We start from the raw sequence: 26,800 nt of genomic DNA, 5'->3' as shown, positions 1-26,800 counted from the left end.
TGTCGGCGATAAAGATCTTAATGTTAGACACTAGCGTACAAATAATACCCCAATCGATTTGGTTCGTCGGTAGTTCATGTTATGACAGACGTTACCACAAACTCTCTTCACACCTCTTTTGCTTCATAGTTTTAACAATGTAATACAAACATTTGAAATGTTTAGCTGCAACGGAGAGGTTTGAATTTAAGGACAGGTTTTTCTCCGGACATTATATCTATAGACTCGACTACAGTTTCACATCTTAGTTGCGTTGTAGTAAATTAAAATCATGCATTATTTATTTACAATCATTTCAGTGATGTCCTTTTATGTGTGATGACGATAGTCTTTTTTTAAGACATTGGTATAAATCCTTATTTTTACTTAATCTGTATTAATTGACATAAATTAACAATATAATCCTCCTTCTAATCATTATCTTGATATTCTGACTTTCATAAATCTTAACTATTTTCAAGGTAGAATGCGTAATAAAGTTTTAAAACCTATTATGTAAAGCGTTTTTGCCTGAATATTTGAAGTATCGAAATGTTTATTTAAGTAGAAATGTTATAAAATAAAAGTATTAAATGTTATGTTATAACAAAGTATTAACTATTTTAATGGGTGTCGGAAGAACAATGAGAAAAGAAGTCATTTGTGTTTGTGAAAGACACAGAACATGAAAAATTATATATTACTAGAACTCTGATAAAAATTACGAAAATGGCGAATTAATTATATCCGTTTTGCAAATTAGTATCAGCATCAGTTTATCCATTATGAGTATGTGCTCACTAGAAATATTCATCTTTTACGACCAGGTGGTCCCTTTAAACATCTGTCCCAGTTGGACAAGTGTGCTATATGAGCAAATATCAAGCAGAACGGACGAGACTCCTGGTTGGGAAACAATCCATAATTATGTTACCTTGAATTTCATCCCAAACCCAATATGCATGTTTTTCTTTATTTTACTCTTTTTTTATGTACAAAGCATATTTCTCAAGGACCCTATACAAGCGGACAGAAATTCATGATGTCGCGTTTAATAATGCCGGGAATAATGTTGGATAACTAATCTATCATTGTAGTCATAAACATATTCCCTATGGCCATTACTACAAACCAGTTTAGAGCTTTCTTCCTGTTATACACTTTATCGCAGGAAAACGTACATTCTGTTGCATAGACCATTAACGTGGGTTAAACATAAAGAAATATAATTGTATTGAAACCTTCATAATGCTGATATAAAGAGTAGAGGGGAACTGTTTTGTTCCAACTTTGTCCTGAGTCCAATATAACGATTCCGGGTTATTTGGTGTGTGCCATTTATGAGTTTTTGAGAAATGTATGATATTAATCATACAAAAGTGTCCCCAAAACTCAAAGTAATTTAAATGTTTTGTCATAAATTTACACCTTAAAGATGCACAATTCATACTGTGCCATGAGAGCCATATTGTAACTTTCTGGGAATCAAAGGCGAATAAAATGGAATAGATGGGAGTACAAACGCTTTGCTAGATCTATCCAGTAAATTGTCGTGTCAAAAATGGTGCCTTTTCAACACAAAAGTTCTAATTTAGATTATAATAGCACAAAATCAAAGAAATATACAGTCAACACATTTTATTGTTTTCCTCTATGCTAATATACATTTTCAAACACAAGAAATCAGACAAAATTTAAAAAAAAAAAACAGAATGCTTTGGAAATATGTGATTTAAAAGTGATCCATTTAACTGAGCATCAAATTCAATGATGACTTGCATTACGTATTGTTTTGAATAGATTGATTAACATACGTCTATGTTCATGACGACACATTGACATTGTCGTCAGTCAAATCAGTATGTGGAAACTTTTATCTGATATGAAGGGGGAAATAAAAGTTGGAAAATGATCAATAAAACTCTATACCCAGCCAGTGTAAAATGTGGGAAAATACAAATAACTGCATGAGACTAATATATATTTTGTTATTGAATATCTTAGTTGTTTCTAGTCATCTCGAAGGAATTTTCAGAGATTTTTGTTTGGTCTTTAAACCTTGAATGGATCCCAGCACAACCACATTATCTGAAACGACATATTTCACCCATAGTTTTATAGGTTTGTAAGAACACACGCCAATTTCAACGACACAGTTTTCCCTAATTTTAAAATTTATGTGGTAAATTAGGAAAATAATATTAACATTAGCTATTCTTGCCGTTCAAAATCGGGCGCTATTTTTAATACTATGTGTATTGGTCGTTCACTTTATCACTTGGTATCAATACACATCGTAGTAGTTTTGTTTCAAATGGAGCTTACAACAGATGGGTGGAGTCACACTTTTATGTTTGAGAGAAGATAAAATATATGTGGGCTGTGGTGTGATGCCATTAAATGAAAAGGGTATCATTTATCTAAAGCAAGTGTAGCTTTCATAAAACGAATGTCGTGCTACTGTAAAAATGACAAAGTTAAATTTTGATGGAAACCTAATATTTAAACTTTTTAATCTCAGTTTGGCCTGCGAAAGGAGTTTCTGGATACAAGGACATATTTTATCACACAATAAAGCAGATAATGTGATTGTATCGGCAAAAGAATACCGTTACAATAAGTCCACAAAAATGAGAAATGAGTTTTAAATATGCAATCATCCTACTCCAGGTTTGTTTAATTATTCACGTGTTATTCACCTCATCTTATTCACCTCATGTTATTCACCTCAATAAGTCATGGTTTTTAACAATATTATATTGTTCCGGAATCTCCATTAACGCTTGAACAGCAAGTGCAGCCTCTGGGTTCCTTGCATCTTTTACAGTTTTGTGAAAGTCTACAAATTGGAAGTTGTCGAATATGCGCTCAGGTAATTTGTCGTCAAAATCCTTCATTATATACCAGGGTCCATCCCCCACTCCTACCATAATGATGGACAGCGGCCACTTTGAAGCCGCCACTATAGCTTCTTGGTTTGGTTTCTCGTCTGAGACCTGTCCGTCAGCTACAATCACTAGAATGTGATACTAGAAATGTAAACGAATAAGTATATTTAATAACAATGATATCTGGCCTCGACTTTGCTCCTAAGACTGAGGTATACATATATGAAGATTCAACAGAAAAGAGTAAAATTTCTCATAAAACTTGTCTGCTTGGAAGGCGTGCTATAAATTGCTGGAATTTTGGCACGCATTTGTACAAATAAAATTGACAAGATAATAATCTAATTGAAAACCATTTAGCAGAAGAATAAAATAGTATTAGAAACTTCTCACATGTCGTACGAAGAATAAGACCATTCATAAAAAATACGAAATATGAGTAGCATGATGGTGTTGCGGATAATGCTCAATAAAACAATAAAAACATATATAGTATCACTACTACTACTACTACTGCAACTGCTACTACTCAGATACTACTTCTAGTACTACCGCTTCTACTACAAATGCATTTGAACGTCAACCGCTAGGTTCTGGTCACCATTCTTCTACGTCTTCTAATTATTATTATTATTATCATTATTATTATTATTAAAGATCCAGTGAAATCATGGTAAATGACGTAGACGAAGGTGATAATTAATAATAATGATGATAATAATAATAATAATGACGGTCTAGTTATTCTATAAAATAGTATCACCCTCTGTCTTTCACTGTCTTGATATACAAAATGTGATATAAATTGGAAGGTGCTTTTGCAACAAATACATTGAATCCTAACTACGACCACCCAACAGTAATGATGGTATTATTTTTATAAAATTCTTCAGTATTTCAAAAGTTGCAATTAGTTTGATTTAAATATTTATTTCGAGGAGACTATTTACACACCCATACAAATGTATATTTGTGACTTCCATTTTAATACTCCTATGCTAAAATATATAAATGAACAATTGGAGATAAATATCAAATACTTTCAAATTATTACTGTATTGTTGAAGAATCTGCTACAGTTCTAACACTAGAATTTAAATGGTTGGAAGCTACCTTTTTCTTCTGTTGAACGATCTCCACCGCCTTTTCTATGATTGGGACGAAATTAGTTGGTCCGCTTAATTGCATTGTAGGTGTTATTTTATTGTAGATATCCAACACCTCCTTAAACCCATCGCACTCACCCTAGAAGAAATATATATATTTATTTTTTGAGACCTTTTTACCAATTAAACTATTCCCATTTCTCGAATTCCGCCTTATCATGGAATGTACAACCCAAACTCACCCTTAGAACAAATCAAACAAAACTCGACAACAAATGTCGCAGTATTTAGCATAAAGTGTCATACCCTCTATGCTCCAAGGATATGTATCTCCCTTACACTATCATAAATATATTTATGTAGCATGCCCTGTATGTTTTAAACATATATATATATATATATATATATATATATATATATATATATATATATATATATATATGTATGGATGTGATGTGATGTGATTTGGATTTCTAACGTAGCTTTAATAATGTTTCAGTCATATCGCTACGATGTCTGCAATGTGGCAGTTTATAGTGATGTCTAGCACTGAGGCATCATGACACAGACATGTAGCATGATGTCCCACCCAGTCACATTATTCTGACACCAGGCCAACCAGTCCTAACACTAACCTCTTAATGCTTAGCACCAAGCGAGGCAGCTGTTAGTACCATTTTTGTAAGTCTTTGGTCTGACTAGGTCGGGGATGGAACCCACGACCTCCCGCATCCGAGGCGGACGCTCTAACCAATAGGCCACTGGGGCGGTCATATGTATGGAATGGTTATTAATATATATATATATATATATATATATATATATATATATATATATATATATATATATATATATGCAGTATACAATGTATGTTTTAAACATATGTATGGAATGGTCATTAATAAATAAATAAATAAATAAATAAATATATATATATATATATATATATATATATATATATATATATATATATATATATATGCTGTATATTTAATATTATGCACTGATTAAATGATGTGGGTACTATAAGATGGTCTAACATTCACCATAGACAGAAATTAACTGAACCCAAAAGTGAAAGATAAAGAATGAAAGACTGTACACTTGATGCTAAACGAAACCAATTGAAACCACATACATACAACTGATTTGGAAATGTGATGGCTGATGTGTTTCAATATCAGGTGCTCTCGCAAATATTCGCGAAATTAAATTAATCTACTGAAGTAGGAGAAATAGATTTGTGTATGTAGGATGAAATCAGTATAAATCACACACACACACACACACGCGGAGTTTGTGTAAATGTATGAGGTAAGAAGTAGGTTCATTTTACCGTGCTCTTTCTAGCAGGTCACAACATTAAATTCAGAGAGAGAGAGAGAGAGACAGAGACAGAGACAGAGAGAGATGTTGTAATTATTACTATGCGGTAGTTTAAAGTTAGAACGGAACCAAGTTTTAAGGAAGCCTATAACGGAATCAACTCCGAAGAAAAAATATACGAAAGGCCACATGCAATTCAAAAACTGAAAGGGAAAAGACAATAGACAACTGCTATAAAACTTAAGAAAAAACGTGCACATGTCACGTACCTCTTTCTTCAGTGGAAAGACGGAATGATCCTTGGTTGTTGCGTCACCAAAGCCAAACGCTGGTATTTTCCCGTCATCGTCAAACTTCTCGAGTGTTTCGCCAAGAATACATATCGTCTGGAGAATAAAATTAAGAGTAGCTCTTCCATTTTGATTTAATAGGGTGTTTATATAAAACTTTTCTCTGCGGAGAACTACATTAAGTCGAAACGTCTTTTCGCTACATTAAACATTACCAAAAATACAATCAACAATCTAAGATGTATTCATATTAATACCTTTTTTTCTAGTATTCTATGTCCAAGTGAACAAACCCGTGAATCAAATGGATAAAATCAGTCATGTTGAGCAATCCATGAATGCTTGGTTATATATCTTTTCTGTACGGACACAAACTATGGTTGGCCATAATGTATCCCATGCTATAAAAGTCGAACTATATCGGAGGAAAGCAAACAGATGTATGCAGTGTTTTTACAAAAAATTTCTTCAACTGAAATGACATGCATGTCTTTAGGACATTGTTTAATGTAAACATATTTACGTAAGGCAAGGTTAACCTCTTAGCAGATTATAAGCAAGCGAGTATTCATGTATGGAGAAAATCTGCCTCAGTGTTTTTAAGCGTTATACATAACATTCATTATATATTTAAAATCATAGTACCGCGATCTTGATAGCTAGCCCACACAAACCCGGATGATGACGAGAATCTATATAATATGATGATCGTTGTGTGGCTAAATGTCCAGTCAATTTAATAAAATTACTCTATGTAGCTGAAAACCAAAGATACGTATTCATCTTTTGGATACCATCATCATCTCAACAAAATAAATTTAATTTTATTTCCATCCGCTGATGTGCTAAGGTTTTCAATTATATTTAAAGCGTGTATTTGCTTTCCCTGTACCGCTACCACCATTCAGTCAATGTGCAACGAATGCTAGTACAATATAATATCAAATGATAGAAGTTTGGATATTTCTATAGTCAATGTTATATGGTGTACTTAACTACATATGTAATCTTAGAAATACGTGCATTCACATAGCATGTCTATTGTACAATGCAATTTGATTCTGTTTGATCATCATCAAGACCATGGATTTAAACCTAAAGTAATATGTTGCAGAGAAAACGAAGTGGCACATATACACGTAAATACATCGTCCATTCATCCACCCATCCATCCAATAATCCATCCGTCCATCCATCCATATCTGCATGCATTCGTGCATACATACATACATATGCATACATGCATGCGTATACATGCATACATACATACATGCATACATACATGCATGCATGCATGCATGCATGCATACATACATACATACATACATACATACATACATACATACATACATACATACATCTCATTATCAACATTACCCGCTGGTAGGGATTCTTTTCCGGTCCGTTTGTGTCGTGTAGGGATCTACCAGCAAATGTTTCCTGACCTTGAGTGCTGTTACTCAGTGTATAATCAATACCTAGAAGGGGTAGAAAGCGAAACTTTAACCAAAAAAAGATCACAAAATGCTGTCTCGTGGTATAATGGTATGTACGCAAAACAAGTTAAAGTAAGAAGATTAAGGTCTATCATCGAAACACGTCAGTGTTATGAGTCAGTCTCTGATTTACATTGGAATGTATTAAAATCAAGGACCATTTAAATAGGAAACAACAAATGGTCAGAAGAAAAAATATTAACAGGCTTTGAGTTCGTTGTGTCTGCTTCTTCCTTTGGCATTTTAGGAACAGAAATCTTTTTAAACCCGGACGATATCCTATATTTAAATTATGTGATACATTAAATAAAGCTAATAATAGTGCTGGTTTGTTTTATGAGGAGATCTCTGGCAATCAGGATGATCATTTTGCCAAAATCCATTGAATAAATTTCGGCAGCGTCTAGTTCTCCTTTTATATCTTGAAGATGATTTGAATGAAATCGCTTTTAAATGTACTTGTTGCGGTAAAACCAGAACGGTTAAGAGAGATACAATTATAGCCGCATATACAGATAGTGTTTTAGACATGGTGCATGTTCGCACATTTAGTCAATACAGGCAGATCATTTGGATTCAACGCTTTATTAAAATTGTATATGGACGTCGGTATAATACTGTTGCAAAACAAAAGAAAACATGCGTAGATAAAATTAACAGAGAATAGTAAATGTATTAGTAGTAAATTTTGGCAAAATGGTATCCTTGCATTAACAAGATTGAAAAATTGAACCGTCGTTATTTGGAAGAGTACTTTTCTCAGGATATTCTGAATTTTGTCAATATATATAATTTTCATTCTTGTGCGAAATGGCGGCCGAACTAAATAATGTGTCAAAAATGTTTTTGATCATCAGGGGTTATTATGAATGTTTGAAGTGTTACATTTCAGAAGGGTGGAACTAATAATTGCATTGAACACTTTTGACTAATTCAAAGAAAGGTGGTCACTGAAAAAGACATAAACAATTATGTTAACAATGGACAAGGTCTCACTAAGGTAATTTCAGGAAAATGTTTACTCTTAGCAAACAAAACCTTGAAATATGTATATAAATATTTGGTGAATAGTACAAGAAATAAACCGAATGGAAACACGAGACATTGAAAATCGAATTTTGAAATGAGCATCCAAAGACCTCCACGGCTTAATGTGACAAACTGCCTTATGTTGTCGATTATTAATGCCACATACATGCTGGAGTTCTGTTCCTAGCGTTTCTTCTGGAAGAGACGAGATGTAAACACAATGTAAGTAGTTCCTTGATCTTTGCTGAAACACTACAGACTCTGAGGGTTGTTATGTATATTTGATTTAATTATATCTGATTTACTATATTTTTATTTCAATTTAATTGTTTGTCCGTTTTAAAAACATTAATTTTCATTACATGATCTTGTAATGTAAATTTATTCCCTAGAAATGATACTTTTTTCAGAAAATAGTTTGACCTTGACTATTAGTTTATAAACACCAGGTGTTTATCTAAATCCTGACCTTGTTTCGAAATTTGTGGCAATCACGTAAACAAGTTCTATCTTTATTTTAAAATGATTGGTTGTTGTCGAGGTCATGATGGGACTTCGTGTTTAAAATGTAAACAATTTGTTTTATTTTTTATTACTTAGAGTAAACTGATTGGTTTTCGTCAGGGTCACACTGGGTAGACGTGATGTCTAACAAGTACTTATTTTCTATAACCTTTGAGAAGATGATCACGTGTTTACATTTTACAAGACCATATAACCTCTGTTTTGGAAAATTATTCTCAGCAGAAGCTGGGCTGTTAAAGTGAAAGTTGTTTGATGTGCTGTTTCAAGTTATTTCAAATTACTTGGATTCAAAAAGGATTAATTCTGTTATTTTTCTGAAAAATACGTGTGCTTATGTAAAAATGTTCAACAAGGACAGTTTTTTTTTTAATAAAAATTTATTCAGCCATCAGAAACCAGATGGATAATTATTGTTTCTATAAAGAACTGTAGACTTCAACACTACAGATTTCGCCATACATCATCAACTTCCATCTTATATTCTTCGTCGGGATTTGAACATCAAATCAGTAGAACATTTTGTTATTAGGACTACTAAAATCCTGTTCTTGGATTATTCTTGGATTAGTTTTGGATTCGATTCCATAAAACCGTAAGTTCATATTTTTTTCTTCATTTTGACAGAATTTTCTAGGGAAATAAATTTTTGTATTTTTCAAAGCTTGTTGTTTTCACTATTTCTTGTGTTACTGTTTGTTCGAGCCTAAACACGTGACATAAGAGGGTAGATCCCATAACATATGTGATGCATAATGCAACTCAAGAGATCACTGGCGATTATTTTGCCGACTATTCACAGTAAGGCGATGCCCGGCTGATTGTTGCATGATTGCACATTACCTTTATGCTTGTAGAAGAGGACAATAACTGCATCATTTGACTACGGAGATTTAGTTTATGTGCCATGTGCGAGCCTCCCGAGTTAATGTGAGCAACCGGAGGGGGGGGGGAATCAGCAAATGCCTCCTCATTGATTATTAACTGTGATTTTAAGTTCTTTTGCACATATATGGAACATATTTGCTTATTCAGTGAGAATTATGGTACCCAGATCACGCATTATTGATGTTCCTAATGACTGACCCATATAATGTCTTCAATGCATCATGAATGTTCTCAATATAATTCCTGTCCTGTGATACATAACATACTGACGTATCAAACATAATAAACTGTAGAGACTAAAGGAATACTGTACCGAATATGTGATATATATAATTTAATTGTTTGTAAGTTTTAAAATCTTTTTATTTTTTTTAATTTCATTAAATGTCTATGTAATGTAATTTTGTTTACTAGGAATTTTATATTTTCCAGAAAATTAAGTTAGACCTGAATCTTTTCAATAATATTTAATAATAGAAACACTGTTTTTATTTTAGACTTAGTTCCTGACCTTGATTAGGGGTCGAGTAAACAACTTATCTTTCTTTCTGTGTGTGAATGGTTTTGGTAAAATCGAGGCTGTACTGTGCTGCATGCCCTTGGACTTGAAGATATTTTCTAAATCTTTCCACAATGTGATCACGTGACCCTAATCCGGGAATCAACTTTGCGTCTCGAGTTACTGTACAATCTTTGTTTATAGAGACATTTATTGAGTTGGGGGTTTTCCTTTACACTGGAAAGTGTTAGTTTGTGACCAGTTTTTGAATTACATTCGAATTTTTATTTGAATCATTTTGATTCTAAAAGATTAAATCTTTATCCTGGAAATATTTAAGTGCTCACACAGAATTCTTCAAGAAAGACATTAATTTTAATTTTATTCGAAGATTCAAACACCGGAATATTATTGACTGTGGAATAAAAGAACTGTAGACACAAGCACAACGCCATCCATTTTGGATGCTTTGTCGGAACGTGAACTTGAATTCATTAGAACATTTCATTATTAGGACTTCTACAATTTAATTCGTCGATTATTTTTTAATTATATTTGGATTTGATTCTTAAACCGTAAGTTCTTATTTTTTATGTTTACAGAGTTCGTCCAGGGAAATAAATTATTTGTTAAATTTTTCAAAGCTTGATGTTTTCACTCTTTCTTTTGTTACTGTTTATTCGATTCTAAACACGTAACATTAGAATTTGGTTGCTCGTCCTCAATTTTTGAATTTTGACTAACATATTTCAGAAAAATTTGTTTTTTGAAATTTTAATTCCCTTAGTTTTTTAAATCTTTAATTAAAAAGGCAAGCTTTTTCTAAAATGTCAAGAAAAGTGGAGACCTGTTTTTCAAAACCTACCCAAGACCAATTAGACCTTTTAAAAAAAGATCAATTATTCATCTTGCCAGAAAATATAATCTTTCTGAGGTAAAGCTTCCTTAACGAAGCAAGAAATAAAAACTATTGTGGTCCAGTACTGTCTAGAAAAGAATATTTTGGATAAAAGTGCTTTGGTTTCGATCAGTAAAGTCTTTATCAGACTCTGACATAAAAGTAAAGGAATTAAAATTAAAATACAAGATGGAATTGGAGTTAAGGAAGCTGGAACTTCATTAAGATTAAATAGAAACAAAAGCACAAATGCAGCTGCAACAAAAACAAATGCATTTACAAGCGGAAGAAAGAGAGAAAGAAAAACAAAAGCAGTTACAAAATAAAAAATACAGGTAAAGAAAGAGCAAATGTATTTTTGCAATTGGAGAAGGAAAAAGAACAAATACAAAAGGAAAAAAGAGAAAAAAGAGAGAGATGCAAATGCAAATGCAAAGAGAGAAGGAAGAGAAGGAATATCAATGTAGAATAAAAGAAATAAAGCTGGCAAGTGGAAAACATATTCCCACTTCAAATACAAATTTGTTTCAATGCTGCAAAGAATACTAGGTTAGTGACCCCATTTAATGAAAAAGATGTAGACAAATAGTTTCCTTATTTTGAAAAAATTGCTGAGAGTTTGACGTGGACAAGAAAGTACTGCAATAATTTATAAAAAACATAAAAAGATCATGAGATATCCTATTGCTTCAAAGGTCCATTAGTGAAACTGAAGCCATTGAAGTGCCTGTCTGCTATTTCATTAAAAATGGAATTCGTATGCAAAAATGGAGACCTCCCGTGGTATCTGCTGGTGTGGAGTGGTCAGTGAACTGTCAAATTGTAGTTCCAAACCTTACAGACAAGAAATACTTAGTCTGGCCCATGAAACTCCTTTGGCTGGTCATTTAGGGATTAATAAGATTTATCACAAGATCTTGACTCACTTTCATTTGCCAGAAATCGAAAGTGATGTTGGTAAATACTGTAGATCTTGTCATACTTTTCAAATGGTAGAAAAACCCAATCAGAAGATACCTAAAGCTCATCTACACCCTATTCCAGCCTTTGTCGAACCATTTAGTAGAATTACGGTAGATTTTGTTGGTCACTTACCTAAGACCAAGTCAGGTAACCAATGCCTGTTGACCTTTACGTATGCGTCAACAAGGTTACCAGAAGCAATTCATTTGAGGAATAATAAATCTAAAACAATAGTAAAAGCTTTGATAAAAATTTTTTTTTTTCAATTTGTCCTCTCCAAATCTGTACAGTCTGATCAAGGTTGAACTTTCATGCCTGGAATGTTCCAGCAATTTATGTACAAATTCGGCATCCAACAATTCAAATCTTCTGCCTTACACCCTGAGAGCCAAGGGGTATTAGAACTTTTTCGTCAGACTTTGAGATATATGATTAAATCATTTTCTTTTGATACGGGTGAAGATTGGGATGAAGGCATTCATTTATTATTGTTTGCTGGTAGGGAATCAGTTCAAGAATCTTTAGGCTTCAGTCCGTTTGAACTGGTTTTTGGAGAGACTATGCGCGGACCATTGAAGTTGTTTCTAATGAGATACTGGTTTTACGTTTCTTGATTAAGTTTCCAATTTTATGTGTAAGTTGTCAAAGGCTTGTTAGGTCGCAAGAGCAAATCTACACTCTACTGAATCCAAAATGAAGTCAAGATATGAGAAAAACTCAAAGGAAAGGAGTTTTAAGCCTGGTGATAGACATCAATTTTAATTTTATTTGAAAATTCAAACAACTGAATATTATTGACTGTGGAATAAAAAGAACTATAGAGAACTGCACAATACTGACTACAATATACGTCATCGCCCTTGATTTTGGATTCTTCGCCGGGAATGGAACTTGAATTCATTAGAACATTTCTTTATTAGAATTTCTAAAATTTAATTCGTGGATTATTCTTGAATTTATTTTGGATTTGATTATTAAAAATGTAAGTTCGTATTTTTTCATTTTTACAGAGTTTATCCTGGGAAATAAATCATTTGTTAAATCTTTCAAAGCTTGTTGTTTTCACTCTTTCTTTTGTTACTGTTTATTCGAGCCTAAACACAAGAAAACAGACTTTTAAAGAAGTATGATTTGAATAAACAGCACGCAGGCTGTATATAACATTTAGCAGTCAATTAATAAGATGTTGAAATGGCAAACATTTTACATAAATCTAAAATTAATCGTTCATTTCAAAGAGTGGAGAAACAAAGATGCAAATATACTTAATTAAGGCATTTGTCATGTTCTGTTGCTAACAATAAAAACGCCTAAGGATATTTCATCGATCATTATTCTGGTTGCATTTTGCCGTCATAAATGATATTTAAAATATTTCTTAAAATACCGATCTACAATAACACACAGTCCAAATGCTTACATCTGTTGTGCAAAAAGAACAATGAAGGCAATTTAATAATCAAACGCATAGGTTGAATGACTCGTTAAGGCAAGAGAGAACAAACGCTACATTTAAAAACATCTATTTATTTAGTGTGATCTATAGTGGTAAGCATATTTAGTTGCAATGCATGGATGTTTTAAATGCAACACGATAGAGATGGAAACCGATATATGATAGTAATTATTTGTATCTTCTCAACGTACCCTTGGGGTCTAGGATGAAATCAAGATTAACAACTGGTTTAAACAACGAAATGATTTAGAATGTATCAGGTGGAACAGAATGATGCCATAAACGAAAATTAGATAATATGATCCAGATTTTGTATTCTTTCATCAATGAAAAAAGTAATTTCTGCACACAATCACGGGTAGGTAAGACAATTGTACGCGTGAAATGCATAGCAAGGCAACATTGTTTATTGCGACTCTATGGTCTTGAATCAATGCAACTAATAATTTAATTCCCTAGACTATAAAGAAAAAAGCAATGTGCAATATTGCGAATGAATCTGAAAGAATTATAACCGTTATATCACAATACCAAAATTATAGATTATTCAAAGCGAGTTCAGGTCTTGCTCCGAATGAAGACCAGTCTATTGTATTGAAGTCCCACACGCCTTTAATAGTGTTGATAAGCTAACAAGTTGTATGCGTCACTATTATATAATCCGTAATATCTTTAAACAAATTAACAGTAATTACAAAATAGTTATTTAGTAATATAGTCTATGAGCACTTCATAATTTCAATGAATAATTCGAATAAATAAATCCCTAAAATAATAACTGAAAACAATAAAAGACTGACTCCACTACATATATTGAAGATAGGAATATAGAAGTCTAAGGTAAGCTGTCCATCTATAAAATAATAATACACAATGACAAAACCAGGATAAAGGTCATGGATTCTTTTCCAGAATTTTCCATTTGTAAACAATGTCTAGCCCTTCACTGAAAATTTAGCAGCCAACCTGTCAGAAATCAGGTAGACCATAGTTTCCAAACTAAACTTGTTTGCAAGCAACAAAAAAAAACCCCGGAAATTATCTTAAAATACGAACCTACAATCATAGACAAAATTATCTATTCAAAATGTTGATTTCCAAAAATGTCCCTTACTATCTATAATCATAAAAATTAAATGCACAATATAAATATAAATAACATGTTAGATGTAAATTTCAAAAAATACTAAAGAGAGGATAAAAGTATTTTCGAAAGAAGGTGGGTAACAACATAATAAATTTTGGTGTTGATGGAATTTGTTGTGCAACTGAGTTAATCGATCCGGTAACCATAACATAGCAAAAAAAAATTTTATGAGATGAAAGATCTGTTATAGTCAATTTATCCGATACAATTCATGACTGCATATTTGCTATTTAAGCTTTAGTTTTGGAACATATGAATATTTCAACAAGGAAAGGGCTTAATGCATGATAGTATATTTCATTGATAAGTCTAGATGACAACATTTGGACGTTGTAGGTCATACTCCAATTGAACTAAGACAATAAATGAACGTACAGGTGAGTTACTTAAATCAGTTTGTAGATTTGAGTTTGTTGTTTTTTCTTCTTCCCAGATTTTTTCTAAATGCTTAATGTTAGTGGGTAGTTGTGGCATAACAAATTACAATCCAATCAATGGGTGATTTAAAAAATTGAGATATAGATTTCGCTCATATTATATCAGTAATCAGTTATCAACTACGTGACACCAAGACTGAATCAATGTACTAAGATTTACGAAATGCCTTTCTTTCGACAGACGTATCCAAAATATAATCAATACTACATACTGTATTTCTACTATATCGCACACTGTTTAAATGTTTGTAGTGTTTGTTTTACTTTAAAAAATTACTTGGTTTTGACAGTGATAAAAAGCTAAAGTAGAATAACACCAATCTATATTATCTCAAGAGTAGACTTGATATATGCTGCTGGTGATTATGAAAATGGAAGAGCAAATGGCATAAATGTTCCTCCTATCTAAGATAAATATTCCTTCTGCTAAACATTATATTCATGCAGTTAGTTTGGTAATTAGGTTAAATTTAAGTAATATTACTTAAAAAATATTTTCTAAACTCCTCCTAAATGTTGTTGCCTCTCAGATCTTGTGTACATGCTTGGACAGGACATTATATAGCATATTTTCAAAGAATGTATGCCTTGGCTATATAATGAAGTGCCGAAACATGTATATATTTGTTTATCACAATCAGGTTTACAATGAACCTTTGTTAAATCATTTTACATTTTCTTGATACATTTTAGACCAAATTGTCAACCGGGTCCATGATCTTTGTGCCCCAGTTTAATATGATAAGAATGAAATACTAACAATATTAGGACATGCATTAAATTTATTTTCAAGTCATTGGTTCTCGTTTGTAAGCATGTTGCCATGCTGAAATCTGGGCCAAAGAATTTCCTATCTAAAGCGACCATTACAAAACGTAACAATAATAGAGCAGGAGGGTGAGGTGGGGATGGAAACACATATATTTTCAGTACAATTTATCCTGTTGCTTGCCAGGTTGATTTAATCATAAATGTTACATGCCTGCATTAAACAGGAAGAGCAGATGAACCAAGGCAGGCTAAGTTAGTGAACATAACATTTATTTTCCAATAGCATTACGTTCTTAAGGCAGACAATATACGGATCACCTGATCATCCAAAGAAATATATGAGGTACTAGTACCCTGACCATCGCTCTGGTACTGGCTCTCGTCCCGTGAAGATATAATTATATCACATATTTTTATTTTGATCACACCATATGAACAAAACATTTTTTGTTTGAATTAGGGTTTAAGGTGGAGATTTCGCAATAAAATTTAGGAATTTATATATTGATAATGCTGGATATAAGTGGTTAGTATGTATATATATATATATATATATATATATATATATATATATATATATATATAAAGAAGATCAGGTAGGTGACAGCTAACACACACAGCTTAATAGAAGCATGTCTTGGACATGATATCAGGTATTAAAAAAGTTACTGAAAACTCTAACCTGCTAGGAACTCTAAAATCATTCTTCAAGTAGGCCATACAGCTAATCGTGTAATCGACTTCTAATCAACAACTCATCGTGTAATCGACTTCTAATCAACAACTAATCGTGTAATCGACTTCCAATCGACAGCTAATCGTGTAATCAACTTCTATTGTGGAAATTGGGACATTATAACCATTATTTTGCCGACTTGTTGTTAATCACTAAAAATTAATTATTGTATTATTAGTTTATTGTTACAACTAAGCACAATGTCGATTGTATAAATAAAAAGACTTCTATTGTGGCCAACATTTTGAACGAAAGCGAATATAGTATATTTAGTATACACTGTAGCACAATTCTTTATAATTCGTAGTTCATACTAAGATATACCCATGACTTTTACTCGTGAAAGTATAGGATGTGAATGAGAAAAAGACTACAGCTTATCGCTTTTCTTTATCAGCGTAGTATGCATTACCTATCTGTGTGTGTGTGTGTGTTTGTGTGTGTCAGCCGAGAAAGAGAGGGATCATAGAGGAGAGATAACCTAATTTGTCCTTTAACATTTTCCAGTTGGTTTATTGTGCAAAATAAAATAAAATTATTCTTTTGCGACCATTCTGATTATAGTGTAGCAGATTTAATGCAACATTAGAGTTTACATGTGTATGAGTTTACATGACGTGGAAGAGTCGGGAAATCTAAGACCAAACTTTAAAACCATACTTTATTTTAAAGTTAGATACACCTATTAAGAACAAAGTCCATACCGAATATAAGTCCACAGTCATGCAAGCCAGCGTCTTTAATGGCTTTGGTGACATCATGCAGATTTTCAAAATTATCGGGAATGGTGTAAAATGGCCTCTGACTGTTTTTCTGAAATAATAGAGATTGTGTGGTACTTGATTTACATTGAATAGTTGTATTTTGTAGAGGCAGGGTAATTCAGAATGCATGTCCATGATGATGACTAGATGGCTAGATGACAACCACTCTGTATCATAGCCAATTAGTAATCGCCGCTGCTATCTGGCTACTAACTATGCAAGTATATATATATTATTCATGCCCCAACTAGTTTTGGCTGGTATGTATGCTAATAATTTAAAAAAATAATTCCACAACTTTTGTCCACTATATTTGTTTGCTGTCAAGACCTTGTAAAAGCAACCGAATTTGTATTTTCATTGTAATTTGAACTACGAAGCATTCTTAATAAGTTGTGCTAACATGTGTTGTTGTTAACAGCAATATTGACCATGCTGATGGAGTACATCATTTATCGATCTGTTCTGTTTAGGAGGTTAGTACTTCTTCCACATGGTGAAGATCTTCATTTTCAGATTTTAGAGGTATTTATCTTTCGCATGTAGTCCACAGTCTCATAATTCTTAAATGGTGTGTGTGTGTGTGTGTGTGTGTGTGTGTGTGACTTTGAATTTTAACATGTATTTTAAAAACATTCTCAGTCATATCGCTAAGATATCTGCAGTGTGGCAGCTTATAATGATGTTTAGTGCTGGGGTATCATGCCGCAGACATGTAGCAGTATGTCCCACCCAGTCACATTATCCTGACACCAGGCCTACGAGTCCAAACACTAACCTTTTTTTTTTATGGGTGCCAAGCGGGTCCGAACCCACGACCTCCCCCACCCAGGCGGAAACTTCAACTACTCAGTCCACCGGAGCGGTTTCTAAATGGAAGTGATCCTAATTAAAAAAAAGACACTGGAACTTGTGAAGTTTGGATGGGGACTACATCAATTAGGTAACTTGTAATTCATGCTTACAGCCTACTGTAAATATACATACGTTACACGTTTAGAATCGGCTTTGAATCGATTAAATATTTAATATTTGCAAAACGTACGTTTCACGCTTGCATGATAATTTCATTTAATCTTGAATAGCAGTTTATCTCTGTAACGAATCGAATTACTCATATTGGTTTTCAAAGCGTCGTAGACCATGTAATCTACTTTAACTGGTAGAAAATACATGTGAGACGAATTCTTTCAATAGATACATAATTTCTTTTCAAAACATACAGATTTAATATATCAACTTAGCAGCGTTTTTATTTCGAAAAAAAGGATTTGAATAATTAACGTTTTCAATTAGTTTTGGTCGAAAAAAAATATTTACTATTTTGTAAAACAGATTTATTCAGTCAGAGCCATTATGATTCACGTTTGAGGTATGGCAGCCATGTAATAAAATGTATCATAGACTCCTCAGAAATTATAAAGCAGACACTCGTGCTTATATTAGATGAAAATATTGGTATTTCACCCAGTAATATGGGTGTGGATAAACAACCTCATCTGGTTTTACCAGTTACTTCGTCTCTTTGAAGATAACCACCGCTTTGTTCCCTCCAGTGTTGATTCAAGCTGCAATCTTGCTCAACAAAGGTCAGTCGCCGCCAATATCACGGCGACATTCTTCAACTCAAGTAAGCTGTGCACATGAGGGCTGTCTTCACAACGTGACTCATACAAACAATACCCCTCCAATATATTCTCTCCTCCATCTCTTTTAGAGTCTTTACACCTCCAATATATTCTCTCCTCCATCTCTTTTACAGTCTTTACCCCTCCAATATATTCTCTCCTCCATTTTTCTTAGAGAGTACACTCTTATGATGTATTCTGTGCTCCAGTTCTCTTACAGACTTTACCTCTACAACGTATTCTCTCCTCAGTTTTTCCTATAAACTAAATCCTTACTGTGCATATTTGCTCCCACGTTCTTACATACTTTAAGTCTACAATGTATTCTCTTCTCCACTGCACTTACAGACTATACCCCCTACGATGTATTCTCTCAACCATTTCTGTTTCAGACTATACCCTTACGATGTATGCTCTCATCCATTTCTGTTACAGACTATACCCCATAAAAAGTATTCTCTCATCCATTTCTCCTATAGATTAAATCCTTATTGTGCATATTCGCTTCCATTTTCTTTCAGACTATACCTCTTACGATGTATTCTCTCATCCATTTCTCTTACAGACTATACCCCTACGATGTATTCTCTCAACCATTTCTCTTATAGCCAATACATCATACAGTGTGTTCTCTCTTCCATTTCTTTTACAGACTACACCCTTGCGATGTATTCTCTCATCCATTTCTGTTACAGACTATACCCCTACGATGTATTCTCTTATCGATTTCTCTTATAGCCGATACCCCATACGATGTATTCTCTCATCCATTTCTGTTACAGACTATACCCCATACAAAGTATTCTCTCCTCCATTTCTCCTATAGATTAAATCCTTATTGTGCATATTCGCTTCCATTTTCTTTCAGACTATACCCCATAAAAAGTATTCTCTCATCCATTTCTCTTACAGACTATACCCCTACGATGTATTTTCATATCCATTTCTCTTTTAGACTATACCCCTACGATGTATTCTCTCTTCCATTTATGTTACAGACTCTACCCCTACGATGTCTTCTCTTCTCCATTTATCTTACAGACTATACCCCAGACAATGTATTCTCTTCTCTGTTTCGCTTTCAGACTATACCCCTTACAATGTATTCTCTTCTCCATGTCTCGTACAGACTATATCCCATACAATGTATTATCTTCTCTATTCTCTTATCGATTATACCCCTACGATGTATTCTCTTCTCCATTTCTCTTACACGCACGCTAATCACTGAACTACCGCAATAAATAAATAAATAAATGTATATAATGTAACCACCAACTACTCTCTCAACCAGCAGTTCTCTAACTGTGTCACTCGTGATGTAAACATGAATATATGAAACGATTTAGCTCGAATACCGTCACATCACCGTACAAAAGTCATATTCTGGGTTTGATTGATATTAACAGTTATACTATTTCTCCACGTTTTCATTTTAGAACCACTTTGCGTTAGTGTTTAGCAAAACGTGTTAATTTGTAATTGAAATAAACCTATAATTTTATATCATCTCTTAGTCCCCTTTTTTAAAAGACCAGGTTAATATGAAAATTTGCCCTTTTCATTTAGTGAAATACACTTTAATCCCCAGGATGACTACAAAATTCCTCAGGCTGAAATAAAATGTTTGCAGATAATTCTAGGAATGCGGACTCGTATCTTGAATGTTTACTACCGGTTATCTATCTAAAAAAATATGCATTTCTACCTTATGCACCCAAGGTTAAGAACTCATCTCTAATTTAAAGAAATTTGTTTCTCTCCTTCTCAAACCTATTTTCATCCAACTGCAAACAGCTTATATTCAAAGAGACATTTGCCAATGCATTATGGGAGGACAAATCTGGTAGTGTCTGGTGTAATATTTATAATCGGAATATTATTATACATTTTAATACATTTAAAATACATTTCTAATAATGAAAGAATATAGCATCCGACTCACTGTTAAAAGAGAGGTGCTTCTGTACCATACTTACTATTGCATCATGCTTATGGATACGGTATTTCATACGTACTGTCGTATCATACTTATGTAAATGTAGTATCATACTTTCTGCCATAGGAGGCAAACATCTCTGTCAGTGCAATACACCATTTTTGATTGATTGTCAGTTGCAAATGAAATATTAACGTTTGTTTGATATAGATTTTGTTTTAATTCCTTAATCCGAATTTAGTTCATTTGTCAAAAGATTTGCCAAATTAAACAATGAACTACACTTGGTTGACGAATATTTATCAAGTACAGGTATATATTTCGTATTTGATTCGAGTATAGGTCAATTATATGTGTATTTTATATCTATTGTTTGTTACGGATGAAAGATTTTATCTGAATGAGATCGTATATGTGGTAAAGTTTCATATTTACAAAAAAAAGAAATCTAGTGGATATATATTTCGTAATTAATAACTTTTTAGTTCTTCGGAGAAATAAATATCAAAGGGAGGAAGTAGTGCCAGAGATAGTACACAAAATGTGTGCAAGAGAAAGTATACGCATGGATACATATTTTTTTAAAACGATACATAAACACATATAATTCATTTCAATTTCATATATATTTGCATAAAGAGTTAAACATACATATCTACCTACCTACCTACCTACCTACCTATATGCATACATACATACATACATACATACATACATACATGCATACATAAATACATGCACGTATTTTGTTTATGCTTATATAACTTTGTTGCATTTCTTAAGCTGGTTATTATTCAGGGTGCCACAATGTAGGTTACAATTATTTCTAACAAGCATGTAAGTCTAACGGTATGACAGACATTAAACGAATATGAATGATGTAAGATTTAGGTAATTGTAATTTGTATAAATCAAATCATGCATACAGTCATTACAGAGAAACACTTTCATCAGTATAACATTTCGTCCAGTATTGAATGACCATGAGGAAGAAATCATCGATGATTTAATAATCTACAGTATATAATGGATGATTTAGTCCACACCATTGGTTGTGTTATTTTTATATACTTTTCATATGCGCATTTCTTGCATACACTATTATATGCGTTATTAAAACATAGACACAATATATATTTTTTTTCAACGTAATACAAACCCTCCGGTAACTCGAACATTCGTATCCCACCTCTTTCCAAATCAGATCGTTGTGAAATGCAAATGCATTCATACGGGTCTCCAAAACTTGTAGAGACTTGTATGTGAATGTGACAATGATAGACTAGACTCCTACGTGAAAGTTAAGTCTAACATTTTCGTACGTGGATCATATGTGTGTTAGATATCAAAATGCATCATTTACATATGTATTTCAAAACGATTCGTTCTTTTGACTTACAAACGAACATCATTCAATTCACATTTGAAGAAACGCCTCTAATTCAAGCACATTTACTTCTGTTATTGTTAAGAAAGTATATTTTGTGACGGAATCTTAGAACTAAATTGTACAGCAGAGATCAATCTTATTGCAATTATCGCACGAATGAGCACATTCATGCATATAATTCAGCGTAATAAATATAATTCAACCAAATAAATATTTATCATAATTATATGCTATTTTTTCTCCGTTAACATTACATTGTCAGAATCGTTCAGTATTTTACGATATTGCGCACCTTCATATTGCATTCACGTGCATAAAGGAACTACTTTATATTGTAACCAAACAATGGACGCAGACGCCAGCACTTTTGACTAGTAAACAAATCATTTACAATAGCGTAGTATGCGCTTTACGGTTTGGTTGATGAAATTTGTTTCTGAATGAACTAAAGCAGATGTTTCGTGGACGGACACATACCAGCTGCTTTGGCATATTCCGCGTTAACTTTTTTGATACAATGTTTCGGAATTAGGCTAGCCATACAGTAGACGCCAGACAGGGTCTTTACAAATAACATGCAAGTGACAAGGCATAACTTGTTTTCTTTGGCTGGTAATAAGAATGGCAAAAAATATACTTACAGTTTTACATCATGAAATTCATCAAAATGTACTTTCTTAATTCTGCAAATCCAAATTACATGAGTCATATCATGAGTTCTCAAGCTTGATTACAAATTTCGAAATTGTACTGTAATTTCGACTATATTCCAAGTGCAATTACATCCTCCTTACTGCACTCAAAATGAAATAAACATTAAATTCAAGAGCGTCGTTTTGATAATTGCAATTGAAAGACTTCATATTTTTCTCACATTATGATTTCAAATAGTCAATGACAGACAAGCACACTTGCATACGTCAACACGCTTCTCCCGCGCTGTTTCAATCCGATGTATTTCATGTACAATTTGCAAAGGTGAATCCAGTCCATAATCACGAAACTTCATAGAATCGACAAAATTACAAAAAATCTATTCATTCCAGATCAAATGGAAAACTTGTTACAATGAGCATTCATTCATAATATGACTCCAAATTTCAATTTTCAGAAGACAAAAAAAGTCATTTTCTTTTGAAACTTATGACAATCGCTCGACAAACTCAAATTTATCTGGGCGGAATTATGTGCGCATTATTATTGTTATTGTTGTGTAATGATGAATCTGCGCTTGTGTATTTCGTTTGGAATATGGCATAAATTCATTTACTTTGTTTCTTGTAGTTTATTTTGTTTATATAATTTAGCTTTAGGTAGAATAAGAAAATGAACATATAATAAAAAGATTACCGCATTTGCATGGGATAATACGAACTCGTTTTGTCTGATGGATGTACTTCACTCCCAAGGTCGTGCAGCATTCCATCCGAAAAACTCGTTCATATTTTCCCATACAAATGCAGTAACCTATAAGTACCGATAATTTAATATCTCTCTTCAAAAACGTTATTTTTATTAGACAGCTTTCGAGATTACTGTATTTAAGTGTGTACTGTACTGTATAAAATGGTTTATACTCCAAACCGGTGGAATTCTTTGAGAACTAATGACTCTCTTCCAAAGATTTTAAAATGATGATGTACTTTTTGGAGGAGGGGGTGTTTTAAAGGTTATCGTTTTAACGAACTTTGACACCGTGCTATGGTATTACTGGCCTAAACATGTCTTCTGGTGCTACACAGTGGCGTCAAAGTTAATATTATTTGTGAGGTATTTGATTACATAATGAAATAAATCATTAATTAATTAGGTTCAGCAAGCAAGTTCGTTCTCCGATAGACTGCATGCCTAAACTCATATATGCAGTCATTTTCGATCAAATGCAAAAGAACAACAACAAAATCCAAAGGAAGCGGAAAAGGTATAAATAGTGAATGATTGGTACCTATATATTAATAGCAAAATTAGTAGTAAATATTAGGACTACAGAGAAAAGATAATGCAATTATGATCAAATATATAAATTCGCTCCTTTTTATGAACCACTCAAAAACACTTTTAATATACGTGACTATTGTTTTTGTATTTAATCAAAGGGAGATAATGGTGATGCATATAACGTGGATATTTAGAAAGTGACGGGAGCAGAAGTACTGGTGTAATATTTAGGTCAAGGCTTTAGATAACAAGAATATCACTGTCAAGTTTCACCGAGAGAAGCGTCTCTAGTGATCACGAGAGCGCATGTCCTACACAAATTATGCTGTCTGTGTGCTTGTTACAGAGTATTTTATCAAGCCTCAAAATAGACAAAAGATCAATGAGTAACGACAAGTTTTATCTTATACTGGCTGTTGATATTCATATATTCATGCAATTTTTGTAAAAAATCAGACAATAAAATAGAAAGCAATTTGGAACGGGCACCAGGGGGAACAAATGAATGGGGAATGTGAAACCCAGAAATGGAAATTGTCAACAATAAACAACTTTATATGCAAGCAAAGTACGATGCCGGCAAAATGGGGTAAGTACTATGGGAATTAGGCGAAATGGGAATGGCTGAAAAACGGAAATACAAAACATGACAAATAGGCGAAAAGAGAAAAGTAGCATTGGAATCTTACCCTTCAAGAAAGAATTTAGTGTTAATGTGAAAATGTGTTTTATATTCTGATACTTCTGTGTATTGTATCGTGTATCGTACCGTTAGATCAACTAAAGCCCTTAACATCATATTACTAGAATTGTTAGTCTCCGTATTAGTAAATTAAAATAATTGTACTAGTTTTGGACAGTTACTATTTTACTCAGTTCCCATAAAAATGAAACATACGGAAAACATGTAGTGTTTCATGACTAACAGAACGAAATAACGACGTTTCTCTTTTCTTCGCGCCATAATTTGTGACTTTACACTTTTTGAGAGAAACCAAAGTGAGAGGAGAGAGATAGAGACAAATTAAAAATATAAACCGACACGGGCATCAACACATTTATGACGATTACACTGCGAATGAAACAAACAATAGAGATCAAGTCTTAATAGGCAAACGGGTTAACAGATAGACATACAAGCATATAAAAATATACATGTAGAGTAGACAACAGGCGCACTGAGAATAGAGGGCCGACTAAAAAGAACACTTTGTATATGTTCTTGTACTTACATCCTTTAAAGCTGGACCTTTCCTTCCTGTCTGCAGTTGATCCATGATTGAAAATATACCGATGTTCGCCCTAATTTGTTTATTTTGTGTGTTAGTTACTGCACACTGTTTATCAACTTATTATCATTTCATCCGAAAATGCATATGTATGCCATGTACCATTCTATTAGTAACTAAAACCGATAAATGCAAGTCCTCTCGGATCACTCTCCCAGGCTTCAATTATTGCTATTTTATCTGACGCTAGATAGATATCAACACCTGACTATACACGAAGTAACAGGGGTGCAACGACACACCGGTATGTCGGTATGTTGTGGTTTGCTGTTGTAGCCATAGATAACGCCATACGATTTTCTGTACCACGAATTTGTCATGGATTTGTTTCATTAAAAAAAAATGTGTATTCCTCACTGTTTTTATAATTAAATTTACGAACCATATTCTCTTATCTCCGTGTGTTTTGTTCCCTTACAATTTCGTCCAAGGCAAAAACATTCATAAATATTCCGATCAATATATAATACCAAACAAAATCATTTGAAAGTGTTTATTACATATTAATATGTTAAGACATATACCATGATGACCTTTTTAAAATTCAGATTCATTTAAGTCATTCAAAGTTGTTGTTCAATGCTGCTAAAAAATATTTAACGTTTGAAATGTCTAGCGAGATCATCTACAGTTTTATATTTCAAGACCACGAGAGAAGTATTAAACATTTATGTGACTTCTTGATCATATTTTAATCTTTTATATGATGTGATCAGAGCTCTTAGACATTAAATATCGGAGCGGAAATATGATTTATCCACTGCATATTTTTGAAAGTTTAATGTAATTTTTTAAAAAATTTCGCACTGGACTGTGGTAGACTTTTCACTGTTAGTTGGATGAAGCCGACCTCGTTCTTGCTTTGCTAGTGCTAAAGCCTTTAATATTATGGATCCAATGGAGATTACATGTTACAGTGTGTCTCTTTATAATGGTTCCATACTTGGTGAATACGGTTTTGTTGTTATCTGATTGTTTCATTTGTATTTATGTCCAAATAAATCGAAATGTCACCAGCCTTAATGTTTATCTTGTTCTTCACATTTAATGGCCCATCAAATTAGACGCGTGTTCCACATTTGACATGTAACAAATTATATTTGTGTCTCCAGATTTGAAGTGAATAAATTACACTCATGTCTCTAAAACGTTCAATTGATATATGAGGTAAGCACATTGTCAGTTTGTTAAGGAAAATTAATCTGGTACGTCGAGAATGTATGTGTTTAATCTATATGTTTGTTTTTATATATTGATACCCATTATATGTCTGATCAAATGAATAGGAATTCACATAGAATGTGAAACAAGTCAAAATATAATTTTATTTTAAGTGACGTCATTACCTTTAGGACAGTAATTTTAACAACAGTAATGTTATTGAATCGTACAAAGGTAGTGGCGTCTTTCTTTAAGTTTTG

General features: G+C 32.9%; 1 protein-coding gene across 1 annotated transcript; it reads right to left on the bottom strand.

The window, feature by feature from the left end:
- Window positions 1–1,602: 1,602 nt before the first annotated feature.
- On the bottom strand, window positions 1,603–25,576 carry LOC149783183 (uncharacterized). The gene is made up of 6 exons (XM_089931404.1): window positions 25,323–25,576; window positions 17,136–17,244; window positions 6,967–7,067; window positions 5,569–5,685; window positions 3,981–4,112; window positions 1,603–3,008 (listed from the first exon to the last, which is right to left on the bottom strand). Exons 1-6 carry the CDS (start codon window positions 25,365–25,367, stop codon window positions 2,703–2,705), a joined length of 810 nt encoding a protein of 269 aa, XP_089787530.1. The 5' UTR covers window positions 25,368–25,576; the 3' UTR covers window positions 1,603–2,702.
- Between the last annotated feature and the right edge of the window lie 1,224 nt (window positions 25,577–26,800).

The sequence above is a fragment of the Sinohyriopsis cumingii genome, chromosome 14 (genome assembly GCF_028554795.1).
Source record: "Sinohyriopsis cumingii isolate HCF-2022 chromosome 14, ASM2855479v2, whole genome shotgun sequence".
NCBI classification, from domain to species: Eukaryota; Metazoa; Mollusca; class Bivalvia; order Unionida; family Unionidae; genus Sinohyriopsis; species Sinohyriopsis cumingii.
This window is presented reverse-complemented; position numbering and strand designations above follow the sequence as displayed.